Here is a 24,683-nt window from a genome sequence, read left to right as displayed (position 1 = left end):
CTAAAATCATTTGAATCACAACGAGGAAATATTTATTTATATCTTATTATTATTATTTTTTACAGAATGCAGAAGTTGAAGATGGCTTGGGGGTGGCCTTTGCTCCTGTTGTGGATGGGGAGTATGGAGGGAAGTTCCTCCCTAAGAAGCCTGAAGAAATATTACAGGAGGGTAGTTTTAACCATGTGCCCTTTGTCTCTGGGGTCACGAGGGATGAAGTATCCATATGGTTCATAAAGTGTAAGATTTATATTGCCTTTTTTTTACTTTCTTAATATTATAAACATTAAAATGCTTTTCAAAAAGTCTAATTATTACCAGAGCTTTGCAATTTAAAAAATACTTTGTTAATTGAAGCGCTCGGGTGTAAAACATGGCAAGTGACATTTTGGTCACTACTGAGTTCATTAAGAAAAAAGGTTATTAGAAGCTACACTGATTCACTGAGTCCAATGCAAATTGTATAACATGGGAATTTCACTCAAAAATTGAAAGATGTCACATTTTACTTTGTAACTCAAAAATTGAAAGATGTCACATTTTACTTTCTAACTCATTAATTGAAAGATGTCACATTTTACTTTGTAACTCAAAAACTGAAAGATGTCATTTTACTTTGTAACACAAAAATTACCAAAATGTCACTTACCATGTTTTACACTCGAGCCCTTCAATTGTTCTGCGGTATGGATTTAAACACAGGTCACACAAATCACACGCACACAAAAAATGAACGTATTGATTTACTTTACTTCATGTTTCCGACACCTTTGGCTAATTGCAAAGGTGAGGGTGAATGGTGACAGTCTACTAGCTAGATATTTTGGCGCCCCAGGCAGGATTGTGGTTTGACTGCCAACTGCTGCTGGCAGTGGTATACAAGTCTACAGCACACTCATTGTCCTTCATGAGTCATTCCAGTGGCTCATAATTTAGTGGAACAGTATTGATGATGGACCCTCCTTTCAGTTCAGGGGGTGTCCGGTCATCATTGGCAATACAGGGTGTCTCAAAAGTAATAGCGCAAACTGACACAGGTGAAAGCACACAATAATAGAAGCAAAAAAGTCTCGGTAAACATGGGTCTGCAAACGAGCCGTTTTTGAGATAATCGCGAATGTGTGATTACAAGCCGCCACTGATTCCATTGTTTGTAAATGTCGTCCTATTGGTAAAATGCTTTCGAACACCCCCGTTTCATTTTGGAATTGGTCACCTGCACGTACAATTATCTGTACTGATTGTATCCATCGTGTTTGATTACAATGCCACCTCTCGGAAATGTTCTGTTTTGTAAAGAAAGAGCATACCTCGGAACGTGCAAGGAGTAAAGCACTCGGTGTTTACAAAATGCAAAAAGTGATGGCTTCTAACCACACATTCTTAGCATTTTACCAACTTGGACGACGATTACAAACAATGAGGTCAGTGGCGGCTTGTAACCACACATTTGCAAATATCTCGAAAACAGCTTGTTTGCAGACCCATGTTTACTGAGACTTTTTTGCTTCTATTATCGTGTACTTTCACCTGTGTCAGTTTGCGCTATTACTTATGAGACATCCTGCATAGTGTACATTGCATATAATTATTGATTTCTTAGATTTTATGTTGCTCCTTTTAGTTCTTAATGTTGAGAATATGATTTCTGATTATATGTATAGATGAAGTTAATTAAAGAACTAATACATTGGGTTTTACCATGAAACACAATTAAGAAGTGGAAAATGGCTTTGTGCTACACGAACCAAAACAACTGAGTATTGTAAGAAAGTGTAAGATATGTAGTTATTAATACTGTGAAATGTGTTATGTGCTGATCTCTTAAATTGGCAGACATATTTTAATAAATGAAATGAGAAATATGAATTTGAACCTAATAATAAACTGTTATAACATAATTGTGAAAGCAATTAGACTGAAGATAGGAAGGAGAAGCACAACCATTGCATTCGCATATATCAATGTGTCTACTGTATTCATAAAAGTACTTTTGAACATTAATACAATCTAACATATTTTCAATTGGAATTTTTGGTTGGGTGAAGAACCATCTGAGTGGTGACAGGAAGAGTTGACATTTGGTTAAAAATTGTTTGTTGCACAGACTAACTTCTTGCTTCACAATAGTTGATCACTCCAGTTGAAATTTTTGTCCATTGTTGGTGATTTCCAAGCTCAAATTTTGAGAGATTATTTAAAAACTTCTTATGTCATGTACAGTCAACGGCAAAGATAATGGTAGGCAAATTGTCCATTGCTATTTTCATTACTTTTTTATTCTACATTCTATGTTGTTTTAAGGAATGAAACTGTGTTGGTTCGAAGCAGGCATTGTCCTCTGCTTATTGACATCGTTACTTCAATTAATTATCATGACATTGTGTAATTCAGATCGAATGAAAATAATGGTGGACAATTCGCCTACTGTTTCTTTTGCAGTTGGGTGAACCAGAACAATCATGGTATAATCTAACTTACCATGTAGCAGAAAACAAAAAAAAGGCATAGCTTCATGCCATGTTCTTCTTGCCTCTTCCAACCTGCATGTTTTCATCCCTGATAATGACTCTGAGAAGGGTTGAAAGCTTGAAATTAAGTTTTTCATTTGTCTTGTGCTGTTTATATAGCTTTCTGGATATGAAGTAAGTCTGATTTTACCATGATTAAAGTTCAGCATTAAAATTGAAAGCTTTGTTTTCTGGATCGGCATTGTATGTTACCAGTCTTTTGAAAACATTCTAAACACACTGATCAATATGTGTGTGAAAGGGTGAGCATGTGACAGAAGACAATACTGAAACTAATGGTTAAGTTAAGGTGACCAGAAGTCTTGTATTACCTGGGACAATCCCACATTTTTTTTTTTTTGGGTGTCTGTCCCAATTTTTCAAAACGTAAAAAGGGATGCCAAAGTGCCCCTTTCTGTGACATTGACTTATCTGCATAGATTCACTGCAACAATACACCACTGCTTGTTCCCCAGCCCCCAACATACATGCTTCTCAATTATTGAAAGGATATATTCCTCCTATCTTCTGAATATCGTATCAATTTTCAAGAGCAAATTTAGGAAGTGGCCCTGTGAGTCTTGGGCCCCGTTCCCTCTTGAGTACGTTATTAACAAAAAAGTATTGTTGGCTAAAATATAGTATTTCCTGGACATTATGCAGACAGACCTGTACTAGATTGAAGTTGCAAACTGGCCAAACAATTAATTGCAACCCACAGGGGCAGGGTGCAACATCGATGAAGACTGGTGAGGGGCAGGAAGGTCTTAATTTATGGAAATAGATAAAAGGTGACAGTTAGCACATTTGAAAATGAAATTGAAAAGATGAAAGTTTTGTTGAGAGACAAGCACTGGTATCAAAATGTAGATACTGCATTCAAATCATTTGTGAATTAGTATGAAATGTACTTAGGTATGCAACATTTAGGCAAAGGGATACAAATAATAGGGGATATATATAATTCAGGAATTGCACTAATTTATTTGAAGGAGTGCCAACTTTGTTTTGTGCATATGTGGGCACAATTTGTGCATATTTTGTTACAGGTTTTCAGTAGACTAGTGGTAAATTCATTTATGAGTGTAAGTCAGTAAGTAGGCTAGAAACATTTATTTAAAAAATACTATGTGATACTGACTTGAAAACAATTTTTATTTTTCAACATAACCTTCTGATACAGTTATCCAATTGCTTTATCAGTCCCCCAAAACCTGCTGCATTAAGTTTAGGGCTGTTGTCGCGCCACAGTCACACATTATTTTCAACATCTTCATCATCCGTGAAACGTTTGCTGCCACCATGCACACACTTTTCGGAAATTCAAACAATCATGCATTATAATGTAGGCTAAACCATGAGAACACCCTATTGCAGTTGGTATGCTGTCTCTATCATCACTCGCCTGTCTGCTTGAATCATCTCCTCCACTCAGTGGCAGCGATTGGATTCAAAAACCAGAAGGGGGTGGGGGGAACAGATAGTATATTGTCCTTTGTTTATAAGGTTTAGCATAGTGCGGGGACAAAAGTGGTGAAAAGTGGGGGGGCACCTGCCCCTCGCCCTCTAATCGCCACCACTGCCTTCACTTGTGCCTTCTCCACATACACTCCCCATGCGTGTGTTTGCTATCTAGCGACTGCTAACTGAATATCATCAAGCTGGGATTGTGCTGCCACCTAATGACACCTTTAGAAACTACTAACTCCTATTTTCAGCTATCCCACATCAGTTTGTGGTCTATTTACTAACTTCTCCTCGTAAATATCATTGAACCTCCCCAATGGCATAATAGTAACACCGTTGTCTTGTAATCAACGTATCCCAGGTATGATCCTCGTTGGAGGTCAGTGGTTTGGATCCCACTTAAACTATAAGTCCGTTCCCGATTAGCCTATCATGCATAAGTGGACTTAAAACAAAACTCACTTTACATATTGTGATATAGATATTTTGTTAAACTGTTTGTCACACAGGAATATCTGAAGATTTACTCATGATAATAGCCCTCCATTTGCATCTAACTAGGGTGACCATACTATTTTGACGCAAGAAAGGGAAATCCAAAGGAGGTCAGACCCCTTCTTGAAAAATCGGTGGCCTAATGTTATTATTAACATTATTATTATTATTTATTAAAAAGAAGGACCACATAAATGAAACATCATAAACAATAAATGAAATATGATCTCCCATTGTCAAAAGGTATTAATTATTATAATCTCGGTATGATTTACATAGTGTTCCTTGTCCCTTCAGATCAATCTTTGATGTTACTTCTACGCTGAAGTTGAGTAATGCCACAAGTATTTATCAGAAGAACCAATCTTCACCAACAGTTCATAAAACTCCCCACATATATGACACACAACATGAGATTTGTCTTTTTAGTTTGTGTCAAGACAAGAAACTTTACATTCTTGTTATAGGTTAATATTGAAACTACATGTACGCTTCTTGGCCATGTTTGTTCACTGCTCTGCGAATATTGGAACACACATAAAACATTACATATTTTTGAGCAAAAACGTCTCTCAAATTTCGAGTTGGTTTCAAGGTAACTCCTAAACTTTTATAAAACGGGACAAATAGTTTTATTTTTAATACCGGAGGGGCAAAATGGGACTGTCCCAGTCAAAACGGGACATATAATAACCTTGCATCTAACATCACCCAGTAAATAAAACACTAGAATAAAAATTGCTTCTATAACATTGCATGCACCATAATATTTAATATATATTTGATCACAAATGTGCAGTTAATATTTTGTCTATTTGACATTGCAATTCTCTCAAAGCATATAATGAAATTAGATTTTAAAAAGAATCCTGATGCCACTTTTGTCAGGAAAATCATATATATAACTTACTGCAAATACATTAAAATAATAATAAGAAGAAAACTATTTTTGACCCCATCCCAAGGTCACCATAAATAAAGTGTACCTGGAGGTTGGTAGAGGAAGGAAGTGCAACAGGACTGAACAAAACATCCTTGGAGTTAAAGTTCTAATTTTATTTGAGGTGTGTTTCTAACATACTAGCTTCAAGAGACGTCAGGCATCAATTAGATATTAATCAATTTATACAGTAAAATGTATGTGTAAAAATAAGAAAATATTTCACCCTAGACAATTTTACTTGTAATGCACAATCATAATATTCATATTTCCTCATAATAAAGACGGTTCAATGAACCTCACCTTTCATTTGCATTGATTTTAAAATTGTTCAATCCATATTATTATTATACTCAGAACTGTTCACTTATTTTGCAAATATTGAATTATGGGATTCAATAAGAACATTTAAAGTCGCAAGGTGTCTACCAAAATAACAAATCCAAAACTCTTGACATTTTCAAGACTTTTTCTTGATCTATATTTCGTTTTTCTTAACTTTTATTTATTCAACCCCTACTTAGGTAAAGTTGGAAATTAGCAATTAAGAAAAAAATATTTATTTAATGAAAATCTCTTACCAAAAGGCCAGTTAAGATGAAAACTGAAGCTGTATTTAAGAAGATATTCAGACTTGCTTTATCTGTTAATGCATATCCTGGACTGCAGTTGGCAGACCAGCAAGGCTTTAGCATCTGGACTCACAGACAGTATAATCTTACATGGGACTCATGTTTTTATCCCTATATATTTGTGATTGTCTCTTCATCCATCCTATCTTACCACCATTCATCTTCATCTTCGCAATTAGCCAAAGTAAAGTAAAATAAAGAAATCAATAAGTCATTGTGATAGTAAAAATTCTTGACCACAAGTATAATTTCTTGACTGGTAGACACCAAGACACAGGAAACTAATACAATTTCTTCTAACATACAATTTAAAATTGTGTGTTAGAAGAATGAATTACAGTATTGTAGATACAGCATTTCTTCCCTTATTTTATGTACATTGCAAAAGCTCTGTTGTACCCCCTTTAGAGATAAATGTGGAAGGGAAAATATTGATCATGTCATTCACGAAGGTACAAATTATCACAACATGAGTTTTTCTTTTCTTTTCTAACTGATTCTTGTTCTATTTTCAGTTGGTCCGTCGATTGATGTGAAAATAATGAAGATGTTTTTGGAAAAGGATGTTCATGAATTGTTAAAAACTACAGGACTTCCACCGTTGAATACAGCAGCTTTAACTCATGCAACCGTAGCATTTTATCTTTACAAGAGAGACATCGGCCTGGACAATAAAGAACGTGGGGACACTGTAGCAGTTTCTGACGTAAGTATCTCTTTTACAATAAATTATGGCAGCAAATGTGTAATGAAAACATTGTTATCATTGATGCCCACAGGATTTTCTTCCAACTTGGTGCAGGGGGAGGGGCAAAAGCCCCATAGACACAGAGTCCTGAAAACACACATACACATAATATACAGGGTCTCCGAGAGTGAATGGTGGGGTGAAAGTGCTTTTATTTTATTCAGTCACTCAAAAATATTACGAACAACATTAGTAAGTTTCAACATGCGCACCATTAACAGCATGACACACGTCATAGCGATATTCAATTTCGGTCCACACTCTGGCAAGAACGTCTGGAGTAATGCTTGCAATTGCTTGTCGGATTTTTTCCTTAAGGTAGACAAGATTGTCAATTCTTTCACTGTAAACCTCATTTTCCACATAGCTCCAGAGGAAGAAATCTAATGCAGCAAGATCTGGACTTCTTGCAGGCCATGGGATGGCTCCACTTCTGCCAATCCACCATTCTGGAAATCGACGCTTCAACTCTTTTCGCACATGATTAGCAAAGTAGAGCTGTGCTCCATCTTGTTGAAAGAGGATCTGCAACTCGACATCTCTATTTCCATTTGCTCAATTTGAGGAAACAAAAAGTTCTGTATGTCCATGTAATGCAGTGGAGTTGATGTTAGTTTCAACAAAAAAGAATGGGCTAAAAATCTTGTTGCGCATTTACAAAAAAGATAAATTTAACAACTTTACTATTACAACGACGACAATGACAGAAAATTATAACAGATGAATGTAATCTTTTTGAGGGACTGAATTAAATAAAAGCACTTTCAATTCATTACACATAATACATACTTTACAGAGACCTCATGAAACGCCACCATTCATTCTCGGAGACCCTGTACTTCATGTAAAGCTGAACTATTATTTCCGTAGATTGCATAACTAGATATATGTGAACGGATTGTAAGATTAGATATCTGGGCAGCATTGACAGGCAATTTTTTTATTATTTTATTACAAAATTAAATAATGTAGCAAATGTATGCATTAAACAACAACTGTTCTACACTATGAAGTGCTAAAACACCAACATAGCATTTGGAACATATTGTTGCAATTGCTTTTGTGTTAAGTTCCTGTACTAACACAAAACCAAGAAATTCTTCTCAAATTTAGGGTTCATTTAGAGATGAGTCCACATATCTAATTCCTATGGACAGCTGCTCTATGCCAGAAATATCTGTATTTTCATCAGCAATTATGGAAATTGATATTGCTTTATTTGCCTCCTTAATTACAAAGTTCCTTAATTTTTCACAAAGAGAAGAGAAAAGTCAGTAGTGGTGGTTGGAGAAGGGGAACCGGGCAGAGAGAGATAGGCAAGGCTTATTTGTTTTGGTAGCAACGTATTAAGACACCCAACATATTTGAAGCATCAGGGGCTGATTTCTTGAGGAATTATTGGACTAACACTGAACATAATTTATTTCTCTCTGACATTCCTTTGTCTTCTTTTTCAGTTCATCTCAGATGTGGGACTAAAGGCTCCTTGTGTCCGTGAAATGGATATAATAGCAAGAAAGAATACAGCACCATCTTTCTTCTATGAGTTTAACTACTATAGTGTAGATGATGTGAAGACTGGTAGACAGGAGTGGATTGGTAAGTGTTGGTATGTTCTCATTATATTTTTAACAATATTACATTGTGCAACAATTCTAGTTGATGCAAATGTTTTATGTGCACAAAGTTAATCCATTATGTAGAAATCTCAGCAAAAAAATGCAGGCTTGACCAGGATTCGAACCCAGGTCTTTGGCATACCATGCCTTTGCTATACCAACTGAGACAACCCTGGTTTCACCTGTGTGGAAATATCTCCAATGCTACCACAATGGGATCTGATGCCTTTGAAACACTGATGACGTCAATGTTGCCATCTCCCAGCATTGAGATGTAAAGTACCTTATGAAAAATGCAATGGCAAATCTTAAAGTTAATTCATTATGCATATAGCTACCAAATAAATTTATGATAATATTTCAATAATACATGCTACATCGGTATGATTAAAAAAAGAAAATATTAGTATAATACTGAATAAATAACATAATAAAAAGGACATTTGTTGTACATCCAATGGATATCCACAATATCCAGATCAGATCAATGGATATTATTAATGAATATTATGGATATCTTTTGAATATCCATTTAAAGACATCCAGGGAACATCTTTTGGATGTCTAAAAGCAATATCTAGGAGGGTTACAGCAAAAGTCATGGCAACCATTTTTTTTCCACGATAATGCGGGTCAAGCAAGAAATGTTAAAATATACAGTGATACACATGTAATGTATTGTGATGCCACTAGATGGCAGTGGTTGCCAAGACATTGAACTGAGGGAAGTGGGAAGACAGTGTGTGTTTAACAGTCATGCAGGATGAATGTGACCTGGCGTGAACAGCGTTCTTATGTGAAAATAGGAGTTATCCGTGGAAGGAATGTGAGAGAATGTCACACTGAGCTTGTGGAAGCTTTAGGAAAAGATGCTCTACCATACCAAACTGTTGCGAGGTGGCAGCAGCATTCGGGTGTGGAAGAGAAGCAACTGCCGACATGCAATGTTCAGGATGACCTGTGACTGCACGTATTTTGTATTTCTCTCTATCCTGAGAGAGATCTCTATTTTGTTCAAAATTCATACATTAAACATTAGCATATGTCATGACCTTCCAACTGTATATTTTACAATTTCTTGCATGACCCACGTTATTGTGGAAAAAAAGTAGTTGCCATGACTTTTGCTGTAACCCTAGTAGAACTTGTCCAATCTTTTCCTCAAGCCTTGTAGGCAAATGCTTGTGTTTCAACATGGTGACAGCTAGATAGACTTGGATATGCTGTATGCTACATGTATGTTATCCTTGCTAGTGGGGGCGTATGCTCTCGCCCATGCTTCAATCACTGATTATCATATTTTTATAACCAAGTGATGATAAAAATTGATTAAAGATAAGCAAATTCTTTCAAAGTAGAAAATATAATTTCAGCAATATATTAATTAATTATTTTTAAAAAGTGGTGCAACATAGGTTGAAGTGTTATATTTATGTTCATTAATAACATGAATATTTTTATCTAAAGGAGCATATCATGAGAGTGATCTTCAATTTTTCTTCGGTGAACCATTCCTCAACTACAGCAACCACTTGCGAGCCGTCAACGATAAGAACATGAGCCAGATATCCATGAAGCTTTGGACAAATCTAGCCAAGTATGGGTAAGTGTCACTTACTGTTCTCTCTTGTGCATGTACAGTCATAGAAAGAAATACTTCCCCTATAATACTACTGGTATTAAGGGCCCATGGGGAAGCATTTTTTTCCATAACTACATACAAGGTCTGTCCCAAAAGTAATGAAACTTCATTTTATGGGTCAGTCAGAAGGGGGATGGATCTATTGGGTGGGGCAGGTGGTGGGGGATGACAGGTATACAGTCTGACACAACTCAGTTGTCTCCAAGCTGTTCCAGCGTTCGGATTGCAAGCAAAGCGAGAAGCTGTTTTAGTGTCACATCACGGTCGAAAATGCATCAAACTTCGTAAAAGACAAGCCTATGGGGAGGACACTTTGTCGAAAGCACAAGTGTGTATGTGGCACGTGGCGTTCAAACAACGAAAAGAGGAGACAAGGACGAACAACACTCAGAGTGCTTATCAACATCCAGAACTGCAAACCATGAGACTCAAGTCAAGTATGTTTTGGACTCAGTCTGACGTTTGAGTATGAGGTTAATTGCATATAAGGTGGAACTGCAAAATTTTACATGCAGGTGTTCAATCGCTTGAGAAAATGAGTTTTGCACATCCACCCTGAGATGGCAGATACCTAGTTTCTCCACCACGACAATGCACCATATCATTCATCACTGCAAGCGAGGGAATTTCTGGCCAAGCAAAATAAGGCAAAGCTTCACCATCCACCGTACATCCAGTACCTTTTTGTTCCTGAGGCTCAAATTCGGCCTCAAAGAACACCATTTTTGGACTGTTGAAAAGGTCCAAGCCCCCAATGTCGATGCAGGCACGACAGCATCCCAAGAAGATCTGTCGCATCCGCTCCAACATCCCTGGAGTCATTCTGACGATATCACAGGCAGCAAGGATTCTTGTCAGGAGGGGATGAAAGGGTGCTCCTCGGATCTGCACTCAACCGTCAGCCTTTACTGCCAGGCAGTGCACCATGAATGTTCATATTACATCTAGAAGCTGCATCTTTGAGTTGTCTTATTTCACAGTCATAGGCAGTGCGCCATGAATGTTCATATTATATCTAGAAGCTGCATCTTTCAGTTGTCTTATTTCACGGTCACAGGCAGACCCAACGAGTTTCCGGACAAGGGTTTCTGATCTCATATTGGTACTTGGGTCAGTCTCCATCCACCCTGCCAATTTTATTCAAGGTCAAGGAAACACCCTGTATAATCTTGTGGCCAAATAAAATTCGACACCGAAATGAACATACCATATGATGTTCGAGGATTCAAAAACTGTAAGAATGTGACAGAAAAAAAAAGCTCATGAAAAAAAACTACTGCTCATCCTGGCTGGGATGGTGTCCCCAGCAGAAGCAAAAATTGTCAACATTCAAAACGACTCAGCAGAAGATAACTTTAGTGTGTTTGATGGCAATTTCATGGAACCATTAAAAGATGGAAGCCCATCAAGATAGGGGAAAAGGACTCTGCAAGTTACCCAGCATATTTAATGCTATATACAATCTCACAACTTTTGTACTATTTTCTTATGTAGTTCACATTAATATTCATCATTTAATTTATTACTAGGGTTGCTATATTTCATAAGTCCAGGATGCCACTGACCAGAGACCTGTTGGAGGGAGGGGGTGTTGGACTTAGACCATATTTATTATGAACTGTCTCATTATCATTTTCTTTACACTTCTTACTAAAAGGAAAATCACCTCAAAGTTTATCATTAAACTTGAACTTCGTTTTCGGTGCCACAATGAACTAAACTCCTATTTCACAATGTCAAAACTTTATTTGAAAACTACCCAGTGAGCAGATAGGCACCCAAACACTGACTGCTTACCATAAGCAGCTTACTATACATTGGAAGAGAATCTTCACTAAAATTCAGCACTGGGAACAGAAATAAAAGTACCATTGTTACTAATTGTTGTCAGCAAGTTCATTGAGCGGCGTCATCTTTGCAGGACTCGTAAACTCTTGTATTATCGAGAGGGAGTGGTTCAATGCACAGTTATGTTTTGTTAAATGAGCATGTTAAAAATACATCCATGCACTTAAATAGAAATATGTTCATAAAAGTATAGTCTTAATCCTTTCTGCTTTCCCACCCTATTCCGGGCAGCAATGGCATCCTGAAAAAACTTTTCATAACACTGTGACAAACAATACAATTCTGGGACTGTCCTGTAAATTTTAAATGTATAGTAGCCCTATTTATATATTAAAAAAAACAAGAAAAAAAACACTATGCTAAAGTAAAGCTCTTCTTCTCTTTAAATGTTACTAGTGTGTTTCAATGCATTTCTTATTTAATTTGTTTCATCTACACAGACCCCCATACACACACAAACACACTCTTCCTTGAGATTAACTTAAAAGGTAGAAAAGAACTCAAGAATATCCATATTGATTGAACAGGTATCAGCCCACACCTTTTCCTACTAAGTCAAGAGAAATTCATGCCTATGCTTGAACCATGCCCCCCCCCCCCCACCCAAATTGTCAGTTAGCAGCGCTTATGCTGTATTTTTGGATAAGGGTTTAATACCCCTTTGGGGAGCTCTATCCTGCAACACACAAATTAAACCTAAAGAAATGGATACTGTCCAAACAATAGTGCCTGGCTTTGTCTTTTCTGTAATAAACAGAGATATGAGGTATTGGACTTAGTTTTTGTTTTATCTCTGTAATAATGGTACTCTAATTGTGGTTTTAGATTTAACTCTGTATCACTGTACATGCAAAATAATGTAACACACTTATTTTTAGTGGTTTTTATTTTATTTTATCTGCGATGTTTCGTTCTGGTTTCCCAGAACTTTTTCAAGCTACACCAAGATATACATACAATAACACAACCTCACATGGCTAGTCACTTTACACTTCTGATTGTATATAACAGTTGGGCTGAAAAGTTCATAGGCTGACTCATAGATGGCATTACTAGAATTAAATCCATGTGATTTTTACTTAGTACTAACCTTCAAAAGATACGTGTATAAATTTCACAGCTGCCGGATAATTAGTTCGTGAGATATAGCATTGTGAGTGAAGCAGCTTTTGTTATTGTGAAAAAATGGATAAAAAAGAATTCCGTGTGTTAATAAAGCATTGCTTTTTGGCGAAAAAAAAATTACTGTTGAAGCCAAGGCTTGGCTTGATAAACATTATTCGGACTCTGCACCAGGAAAATCAACCGTTGAGAAGTGGTTTGCTAAATTTAAACGAGGCAAAATGAGCATCGAAGACGATGCACGCAGTGGATGCCCCAAAGAGGCTGTTACCGACGAAAACATAAAAAAAGTCCACAAAATAATTTTAAATGATCGTAAAGTGAAGTTGATCGAGATAGCTGAGACTTTAAAAATATCAAAGGAACGTGTTGGACATATTGTGCATGAATATTTGAACATGCGAAAGCTGTGTGCAAAATGGGTGCCGCGCGTGCTCACAATCGATCAAAAGCAACAACGTTTTGATGATTCGGAGCAATGTTTAGCGATATTCAACCGTAATAAACACGAATTTTTCCGTCGATATATTACAATGGATGAAACATGGCTCCATAACTACACTCCAGAGTCCAATCGACAGTCAGCCAAGTGGACTGCACGTGATGATCCGAATCCAAAGCGTGGAAAGACGCAACAGTCGGCTGGCAAGGTTATGGCATCAGTATTCTGGGATGCGCATGGTATTATATTCATCGATTACCTCAAAAAGGGCCAGACCATCAACAGCGATTATTACATAGCGTTGTTGGAGTGTTTAAAGGATGAAATCACGAAAAAGAAGAAGAAAAAAGTGCTGTTTCATCAAGACAATGCACTGTGTCACAAATCAATGAAAACGATGGCAAAATTATATGAATTAGACTACAAATTGCTTCCCCATCCACCATATTCTCCAGATCTGGCCCCCAGTGACTTTTTCCTGTTTGCAGACCTTAAAAGAATGCTCGCTGGAAAGAAATTTAGCACTGATGAAGAGGTAATCGCCGAAACTGAGGCCTATTTTGAGGCTAAAGAGAAATCGTACTATAAAAATGGCATCGAAAAATTGTATGACCGCTATAATCATTGTATCGCCCTCAAAGGCAACTATATTGAATAATAAAATCGAATTTTGTCAAAAAAATATTTTTTACTATGTTAGCCTACGAACTTTTCAGCCCAACTGTTATAATGGTATATATATATAATTGTAATATGAATTTGACAAGGGTTTGTTGTAAGAGAGGCCCACGAGGCCGAAACATAAACACTCAATAAAGACGATTCTATTCTATTGTATTCTGAGAAGAGTAGAGTGACTAGCCTTGTAAGGTTGTGTTATTTTATGTATATCTTGGTGTAGCTTGAAAAAGTTCTGAAAAACCAGAACGAAATATCGCAGATAAAATAAAATAAAAACCTGTAAGTATATGTGTTTTATTTTTGTATATTTTTTCAACTGCAACAGTGATTTTCCGAAATTGTAAAGTGTCAATTGTAATATAAATTTGACAAGGGTTTGTTGTAAGAGAGACCCATGAGGCCGCAACATGCCCACTCAATAAAGGCAATTCTATTCTATTCTATTCCTTGACAAGAGTTCAAACATGAGACCTCTGGCTTCATTGTGTGTTATGCTCATGCCACCACCTCTCATGATCAGCACACTATGTAGATTTACACATGATTATACAGTGTGTAGTGACTACATAACATTGATAAGACAAATTGTGGGTGAACACCTCCCCCCAAAAATGTTTATTTTATCACCAAGCCTGTAGTTTATTAGACATAAAAAAATCGACTTTACCCACAAAGCATTAACTACAGCTATACATTTTTTAATTTTTTTTTTGTCTTTTTGCTTTTCAGTATAGTATTCAAAATCTGACAAAACTTAACACTGTAGTTGTTGCATGGATCACAATAGTGATCCACAAGTTTATTTTAATATGCTGCTGCAGTTTGGCAACACTATTGACCTTGGCAATAGTCCAGGTACTATTTTCGTTCAGCCGTTATTAGAAATATATCAATTGTTGATTTGTTATAAAGCTCAAAATTTCAGTGAAGACATTTCAGAACACAGTAGTTTTGGACACATAGTACTTCTATGTATACATAAGTACTAGTTTCTAAAATCTGTTATAAATGTATGAAGCGGGTGTGTCCATATCACCAAAAACCTGTGTGAATCTTGCGAGGAAAGAGAACTATAATATTCTAAATGTGTATTTTTGTTTGGTTTCATCACATTCAAATATAATTCACTAGATTTAGAATTTCCTTTTTTCTGTAACATGCTGAGTGAAATAACTTATACTTTTCTTGTAAAGTGAACCAGAACACTTTACTAAGGACTTTGTCGCTATAAACTAGATAAATTTTAACAAATAATGAATAAAAACAATAACATTCTGATATGTATTTTTGCTGCGCAACCACTGCAGTGTTAAGTGAAACTCTATTGAAAAAAAGAAAGATGGTGGAAACATTAAGAAAAGTTTATATTTGGATTGGCATGTATCACATAGTCAAAAGAACATTTCCGTTGTTATTAGATAATTAAAAAAGAACACAAAATAAATTCCTACAATTTATATTATTTATAGCAGACAAGTCAGACAATCATAAAAATCAAGATGAAGGTATTTCGGTATTTTTCAATAATCCCCTAGCCATGGTAGTTTTGTCTGTAGTATAAATAGACAGTAGTAGATTTAATGCAAGAAACTTCACAACCATGGTAAGTGATTGACAATTTGAAACTGTTTGTAGTAAAATGCAAGTATTATATATTTGATGACTCTGAGAAGCCTTGTTTGAAATTCTTCTCCAAGATGCAGTGTAACACAGTGGTAAATAATTTTCCACAGGCATCCAACACCACCATCAGAAAACCCACTTCAAGTGGTGTGGCGGCCCTATACAGAGATGCACCATAGTTACTTGAGTCTGGGACAAAGGCCGCGAATGGCAGAAAACTACTTGACTGATAGGTAAGCTGCTTTTCCTGTATTTATTTGGAGTGTGTTTTCTGATATAATAATAATTATTACTGTTATTATTTGCTTACTAGAATTGGTCTCCCAATGGTGTAGTGGAAACATCGTTACCTTGTAATTAAAGGGTTCCAGGTTTGGAGGCAGATAGTGGTTCATATCCCACTGTAAACTGTACATTCAGTACCAATTAGCCTATTAGTGCATAAAAAGAACTTAACAACAGGGTGTGAAATGCTAGGAGGGATTTGATTGTACTAAAAAAATCCACATAAATTTTGCCAACCCTGACTCTGGGTTAATTCCAACAATGCACATTAATGGATGCTTCATGAAATGATGAAGGGACTGCCACATGTTCATGCCTTAACCACAACACAGTCCAACTGGCATTGTTGCCTTGTAATCAAGGAATCTCTGGTTTGATATCTAGTGAAGGCACAAAGTGGTTTTGATCCCACTTTAAACTGTAGGTCCACTCCCGATTAGCCTTTCTGTGCATAAAGTGGACTTAAAGGAGCTCAAACAGTTGTAAAAAAAACATAGGCATGTGTTTGAAACATGTTTTAAATGTGCTAACCAGGCACACAGGTACAAAGAAAATATTAAGTAAATAGAAATATTTTTTTAAAAATCAATTAATTAATTTCCCCATTTTTGTGTGAAGGTAAATAGACATGCTCTATGAATTGTAAAAATATGTATTTTAAACCATTTATTATGAAGATTCAATTGAAGTCAATTTTCTGTCGTAAGGGAGGTGGTGGTGTCATTTCCTGTCATGTTGATGCTATGCTGACCTTCACTTGTTTTTATTCGTTTCATACACTTTACAATTACATTCATTAAAGTGTACCTTTTCATTTGCATGTTGAGCAACATTTTGCAATTTAAAAATCATTTTTCTGAAGTTTGACCAGCTTTGACTGACCTGGTTTTTCCTCTGATGCTTCAATTATTCCCTTTAAATGTCTATGAAATGTTCATCTCTGAATTCAATTGATATACAGTTGAACCTGAGTTATAGTTATGTCAAGGTGAAGAGAAAATATTACGTGTAACTGAGAATTTTTAGACACCGTGTCATATCATTATTAAAAATAATATTGTATTTATTTTGAGGAACAAGATACAATATAGTACATGTTATTTCTGTCATAAAGTGGTAAATTAACGAATCTAAAAGTCATGGATGGCCGCAGGATTTTTTTTAAAGGGGGGCAAAGGAGGTAAATTTTCCCCCATAAGAGTAATGTCCCCTCAAAAAACACTATTTCAGTCTGAAATTATCATGTCCCTTCAACAAATTTGTAATTATTAACATAAATTACTGTGGCTGAAATGAAATTGTGTGAATTATATATAATTTTCAGGTGGACATTCATTTTCCAGGGGGGGGAAGGCATGGCCCCCCTTTACTCCCTTCCGGACGTTCATGGTAAAAGTTTGATTCTTAAATACATTACATTTGCCACTTTATTAGTGAACAGTTTTAGTTTTATGTGAATTAGCGTCTGCTTACAATAAAATTTTGCTTTCTGGTGAAATGTTTAAGTTTTCCTCTTTCTGTTCGCCATGCCGACCAGCAACAACTGAAAACGTTCACATAAGGAACCACTGCTCTGTTTTTATAATGGAACACTGCAAATGTCCGCTATCGGCATCTTTTTAATGTGTGTACTTTTGTATTGTGATTACATACAAAAGAAAATGTGTGTAATGTTCTGTACAACTGTGGCAAATCTTTCTCCTCCGATTTCATGCTACCTCTTCTTGCCTTCTCTGTGACACTGCCATGCAGCTCTCGTCTTTCTTGCAACAATATGTTCAGAACATTTGGATTTATACATCAGTTTTCTCAATATATTTCTGTTACTTTCACTGATCATGACAATGAGAATGAATGTCTTATTTAGTGATTCTCTTATCTAGTCACTTTCTGCCACTTTTGGCTAATTGTGAGAATGAGGAAGAATGATGAATGATGATGAGCAGATCCCATCCTCCAGGCATCTTTCCTAGTTTTTATTTTGAGTTCACCTTATGCACTGATAAGCTAATTGAGACTGGTTATGAACCACTATGTGACAACTCAATATTTATTCTCAAGGAAAATATATTGATATATAAATATAAAAATAAACCTTCCAAATTTCATTTGTGTATAGTTGTAATCATTAATTTGGGTATCATCCTAATTGCAATACTCATATATCAAATTTGAATTGATATGCCACTTACCTAGATACGTTTTTCTCAACCACTATAGTAAAAATAAGTAACTGAAGTCACACTGCTATAAATGATGGGAATCATGATAATAATAACAGAATCTATTTTCCAGTAAGTAGGGGAAGACAGGGCAAGATGGGTTGACTAATGTTTGAGTTACAAAATTAATGATTTTATTGCCACCAATAGTTTTATTGGTTCTTTGTTAATGTAAAAAAAATATGAAAACTGAAAAGACATGCTTAATATTTGGAATATATTGTGATTTTTGGAAAAACTCTTAACTGTTTTCTCTACATACTACTTAATTGTATCATTATTAAGTTAGAATAATAACATGAAACATAGTGGACGTTTTAATTGTAGACTTGTGTAAACTTACTCAAACAATTAAGTTTCACACAAACCACAAACATGAACAGCATCATCGTCTTCACTTGACACACAGGAATTATGCACCCACCGTGCATAAACATGACACCTGATCCAACCTTCATCAGAAAAATCCTGACAGTAGAGACACATATCTTCTTCAACACTTTCACTGGACACTTTATGTTGTGCTGAGGAAGATGAGAGAAGGAATATTGGATGTATTCTTTGCTGAATATGGGGACTTGGTCTTCTGTACTGCTTTGTTTGCGTTTCTTGGCTATGAAAAGACTAGCTTCCGCTTAGGTAATGCTTTCGTTATTTGATGAGTTTGTTCTGCTCTGTACGGTGATTATGTAAAGATTGTCTATCCACATCGTTTTGAATATTTTTTTTGATCTAAGTTTGGAATAGGCACAATTGCAACTTTCAAGCAGGATGACTCTGGTTCTTCAGCAGGTGTGGACGTGTGAGATGTCGAAGGCTGAGCATAAAGGGTTGAAGCTGTTTCTGTTGTGGCAGCATCCGGAGGGAGCTGAATGTCGGTTGTTGGAGAAGGCAAAAAGCCTGCTTCACTAAACAAACACATTACTGCCAACTGGAGTAGTACCCCGTTATGCCCCCCCCCCCCAATTATGCCCCAATGTCACATTATCAGGTTACACGATCCTAACACGAAATGTGTGAATTGAAAATAACTACATAACCTGTTTTTTGATATCTGGCAAGCATGCTGGACACATAATACACAGGCTGTTCAGCGTATGTTTGACCAAACGCGATTCCTTCGCTCCACACTCACAATGAACTCGCCCAACCTTGGTTGAGCATGTTTGTCAGTGTAGTGTGCGAGCTGTAAAAGAGTGGTTGTTTTCTCACTGGGCCAAAAATCCCAACCAAACTGAGCCGCTTTTGGGAGGAGTACGTTGTATAACTTTTCCAAGTGTTTGTGTTTTCTCGCTTGGCCGAAAATGCTGCCAAAACTGAGTCGCTTTTGGAAAGCCCTTTACGACACAAAGTTCAGTGTAAGTAATCAGGAAGTAGTGTAAGAGCAAGGATTGTGATGTTAGTTTGACTTTATTCAAGAATATGATCGGCAAGTATAAGGATTGCATGACCCCAGCTTTCGGTTCTGCAACAAAGGGGATGAGAACACAGCCATGCACACCAGCCACCACCAGTATGCAGGCGAAACTTCACAAAATGGCCATGCAAGAGAATCCACCGACCCAAAGACAGATGGCGAATCGCCTAAATATGTCTTTGGAAACTGTTAACCGCATCTTGCACCTGCATACTGGTGGTGGCTTGTGCGCATGACTGTGTTCTCATCCCCTTTGTTGCAGAACCGAACGCTGGGGCCATGCAATCCTTATACTTGTCGATCACATTCTTGATTATTAAAGTCAAACTAACGTCACAATCGTTGCTCTTACACTACTTCCTGATCATTGAAACACTAAACTTTGCGTTGTAAAGGGCTACAACATAACGCTCTTAAAAGAGACTGTTTTGGTAGCATTTTCAGCCAAGCGAGAAAACACAGAACACTTGGAAAAGTTATACAACGTACTCCTCCCAAAAGGAACTCAGTTTGGGCGGGATTTTGGTCCCAGTGAGAAAACACAACCATTCTTTTACGGCTCACACACTGCATTGACAAATGTGCCTGGCCAAGGTTGGGTGAGTTCATTTGAGTGCAGGGGGAAGGAATCGCGTTTGGTCAAATATACGCTGAACAGCCTCTGAATAAGCATGTCTTGACAATAATGACCCCATTGTAACTTACAGCAGCAAATAGGTTGCCAAGTTATTGCAACGGAGGCCATTCTTCCTGGCACCGTCTCGAACTGAGACCAGCAGCTGTCGAGGTAAAGAGTTCTATATGAAGTTGCAAGAAAGTCAGATGAATAGCGCCACTTATTTGGCAAAAACACACTGTAACCCATCTTACCCTGTTTCCCCTACAACTATCATACTAGGGGGTTCTTTTGAATATCCATGTGGTTGTTTTAAGTTTTCTATGCAGAAGTAGCGTAAAAGTAGCAAGTAGCACACAGGAGTAGCGTAGCAAGCTACTTTTTGGTAAATGTAGATGTAGCTGTACCGAAGCTACATTCTGGAAGAGTAGCTGTAGCGAAGCTACTTTGAAAATGTAGCGCTTTGATCACTGTGTATTACTTAATAGATCTAACTTTATTTTTCAGAATGTTGTTTTGGAACTCGTATGCTGAACTGTTCAGTAAATATCCATTCCATCATCGCCAGAACACAACGTGTCCTGAAGAACGAGGCTTCCATACCTCTTGGATATTCTGGCTACTGCTGACCACCAATCTTATCTTGATCACGGTACTGTCTGTAATTCTTTTCCACCGGATAGCAGTCAGCCGACAACACCATATGCCTCTTAGGTCGCCTGCTGCAGTCAGCGACACGGTTGACGATTGACGCCAACAACCACCTATAATAGTCGAGCTTCGGACTTTTGTTAATGAAAAGATTTGACGTTCAGACGGATGTAAGCATTGCATGTGGTGAATCTGGTGAAAATGTTTCCGATGGGGAAAATCAAAAGGACAAAAGAATAATGGCGAGGCGGCTCTTTTGTCGAGCATGCCATTCCTGAGATATAGGTTTGCATGTTTAAGTCATTATTTCTATACCCGAGAGAGAAAAAACCAAACTACAGAACCCGATCAAAGCTTTTCTGTCTAATTGGAAACTGTTTTGCGTTAAAATTAGTTATTTGTGTCATTAAATCAAGCAAATTCAATTGCAAGCATCAGATTAGGCCAAGGATGCATATCCTAAGATATCAAACATGCATATCAGAGATGGAAATATTATATTTTGAAGTTATTTTATGTACATTCACGATCAATCTGATAGTGCACAAAGTAACCGTGCTGAATTTTAACAAAGCACAAATTCACTTAAATTTTATATATAGTAAAGTTGAGATACTGTATTTTGTATAATTATTTTTTGTGCGGTTATGTGTACAGTATTTTGATGCATGCATTTGAGGAACTGTGGCTGATCTTCAAACATGAATCATAACAATGCCGTACATAATTTATTTATCAGTACTTGAAGATTCAAGTCTACCTTTGTTTGAATCGTGATCTGTGTATAGACCCTTATTTCATTATATTAATTATGACGAGTTGGAGCTGGTGAACGATGTGGCTAATAATTCTTTGAGTGTTAGTGACAATGGTTCTACATTAAGATGCAATGTTATTTGGATATTATCCCTTGTCTAGTGCTTTGAACTATGATTATTCTAACACTACATTTCGAGAGAGCTCCTCTCCTCTTCAGGTGAAGCCCGTAGCAAGGAATAGGCTAGGGGAGCTGAAGCCTCAGGCACCACGCACAGGGGTCTTTTTTTTTCCTTTTTTATTTATTTAAGGCAACAAATCCAGAATTTGGTCAGAGAAATTTACTCTTGGAATTTTCTGTTTTCCAAAGTAGTAGTAAGATGCTATTCAGACACGAAGACAAAACTGAAATATTCTTAAATATTACGCTAGTTTTAAAATCAGAAATGCAAACTACGAACATGTATTGCAGGGTGGTCCATATCGATGGGACACATTTCAAATGCACATTTCTAGGAATGGAACAAGAACATTTATTGAGCAGTATGTGTAATACATAACCAAGATACGGGATTTTACAGCACCGTTCATCGTTTGAATATAACATCCCGTATATGGGCACCAACTTGAGGAGAACATTCTTGGGCTCTCGAAATCATACTGTCCATACTGTGATGCAGCAAATTGGGCAGAATGGCCACTATCTTGCCATATGTTTCCCTTGGGTTAAACAATTGTTTCAGGTTTTGTGGCATACACCCTTTCTCTTAGGTAACACTACAGGAAGTAGTCCTGTGGGGCTACATCTGGTGATCTGTATGGCATGTCTTGTAGCGTCTGAGCTGTAATGCTTGGGATAATGCTCGACTATTTGCCAGGCGTTACATGTTCTCTGCACTAAGAGACGTCGAGGTCACCCAGGTGAAGGTTTCTTGTTGGCACTAGCTGTCTCGCGGATATTTTTCACAGCATGCAGGATTACCTTCCGAGATGGTGCTTCACGTTTCTTGAAATATTTTGTGCTGTGATGATGAAGCTTCCACTAGTGAGAAACGCTTCCACATCATAAGCAATTTCAACCGGAGTCCGCAGCACCATAATTCATTAGAACAATAAAATGAAAATTGAATTAATATAAGCTCCCAATCTCAGGCTTCCAAATACATTGTATTTGAAAAATGTTAAAATAGTCCTACTGTCTGAAAATACAAAATAAAATATGTCCCATCAATGTGGACCACCCTGAATTTTTAACGAGCTTTTCTTTGTTTCCTCACTACAAAATTTGTAGGATGTAAATATCACAAACCATGGCAAAAGAAGAAAGTATCGAAGGATGCACATGAAATGTAGCTGCCTGGTAGTGTGGGGGTAGGGGGTGGGGAGGATGCCAAGCCACAATCCTGCCTAGGTTGCCAAAATATCTACCTACGGGGTTGCTTCAGGTGAACAGATTTCTATTTTGTCGGTGGTGGGGATCGATCGTACAACAGACCTGTCATTCTCCTACAAATGCCAGGTGGTGGTGTGGTGTAGTGGCTAGAGCACCAAATTTTTTAGTAAAATTCCAGGTATGTCGTAAGTTCGATCCCAGTCACTGACAAAAAGAAATTAGATGAGAGAAGAGGTGCTCTCTCAAAATGTAGTTATAATAAATATAGTTTAAAGCACTAGACAATAGATCATGTACAATTAACATTAATGTGACTGTCTTTCACTACCAACAATTGTATCTTGGTGAAAGTTATGATCATGTGCCTGAAGAAAGTGAAGCATTTACAATAACCTTTCTTTTTTTTTCGTTAGATGTAGCATAACTCTTTATTCTAATAGTGTAATAAAAAGACAAATATTTCTTAGTAAAATCGAATGAGGTACTTACTGTAGATTCTTACGCCATGAATATGTTAAATGAAATTCTACATTATGTTGTTGTACAATTATGCCAAAAACATCAATTATATGAACTAGTAAAAAAATTAATAGTTAATACTTCATCAAAATATTATGCACTTTAACATAAATAGTCAGTCAAGCTTATGAATTTTATAACTTAATCTTGATATTTTAGGAGAACCTTTTTCTTTTTCAGAATTAAGTGCACATTTCAAATATTTTAAAATGGCCTCCAAAATTAATTAACCTGCATACTGTGGTACTTACAATCATATAATATTTATCAGTTTTATAAAATTTTTGTCAATGAATATATGTATCTGTAATTGTTGATCTATTTATGTTTTTCTTTTGTAATAGTGATATGAGAAACTTACTGCTATACCATCTTCAAAATTCTATGATTTCTCCTTTATCTTTTCATACTGATATAGTACAAATTATTCAATCTGTATATTTTATGTCAATTTTTTAGAGTTCTTGTAAAGATTAACCTCAATTTCTACAGTGCTTCATTTTAGCTACTTGTAAGAAAGTGTGTATTGTAGTTGTAAAGAGAAGTAAACTATTATTTTCCAAATGTTTTGTGTCGATTATATACACCCTTTATATATAAACACGGTATGCAAGAATTCATTGAAACCATTTTTCGAAGTTACATTTATGGTCTTGCTTACCACTATTATTAGTGCTAGTAATTACCTTACGATTTTTGTGCTAAAGTCACTGCCAGTACACACATCTGTCCAGTCCATTATTTTCATTTGTCACCCAACGCCTCCCTATTGAAATTCCAATCATTTTCATACATGACAGGTAGGGTTACCAGACATCTGTTCCGCAAACATGTCCTACATTTTAGCCTTATGTACAGCGTCCAGATGGAATTTGGAAAAAAAAAAAATCATAAATGTCTTGCATTTTGAGTCGCATAATTTGAATTAAGAAAATGCGCGAATATGGAGGGTGGGGTAAGCACTCAAACTTTAGGTCCTCGATGGTAGACAATGTGACATTGGTGGCGTGTGGACTCGCATTGTCATGGAGCAAAATCACCAGTGGACACCAGAC

At 36.6% G+C, this 24,683-nt stretch overlaps 1 protein-coding gene across 1 annotated transcript in view; it reads left to right on the top strand.

The window, feature by feature from the left end:
* Positions 1–23,340, top strand: part of LOC145997128 (carboxylesterase 1E-like) — a 293,171-nt gene extending 269,831 nt beyond the window's left edge. Inside the window, exons 6-11 of the mRNA XM_083133758.1 lie at positions 66–240; positions 6,560–6,750; positions 8,250–8,391; positions 9,879–10,014; positions 15,880–16,002; positions 20,817–23,340. Of these exons, the coding sequence (XP_082989884.1) occupies positions 66–240; positions 6,560–6,750; positions 8,250–8,391; positions 9,879–10,014; positions 15,880–16,002; positions 20,817–21,060 (1,011 nt within the window). The 3' untranslated portion in view covers positions 21,061–23,340. The remainder of the gene's footprint in view (positions 1–65; positions 241–6,559; positions 6,751–8,249; positions 8,392–9,878; positions 10,015–15,879; positions 16,003–20,816) is intronic.
* The last annotated feature ends 1,343 nt before the right edge of the window (positions 23,341–24,683 follow it).

Source organism: Lepisma saccharinum, chromosome 13, assembly GCF_977018435.1.
Source record: "Lepisma saccharinum chromosome 13, izLepSacc3.1, whole genome shotgun sequence".
Classification (NCBI taxonomy): domain Eukaryota; kingdom Metazoa; phylum Arthropoda; class Insecta; order Zygentoma; family Lepismatidae; genus Lepisma; species Lepisma saccharinum.
The sequence above is the reverse complement of the archived record's forward strand: the minus strand, read 5'-3'. Positions and strand labels throughout refer to the sequence as shown.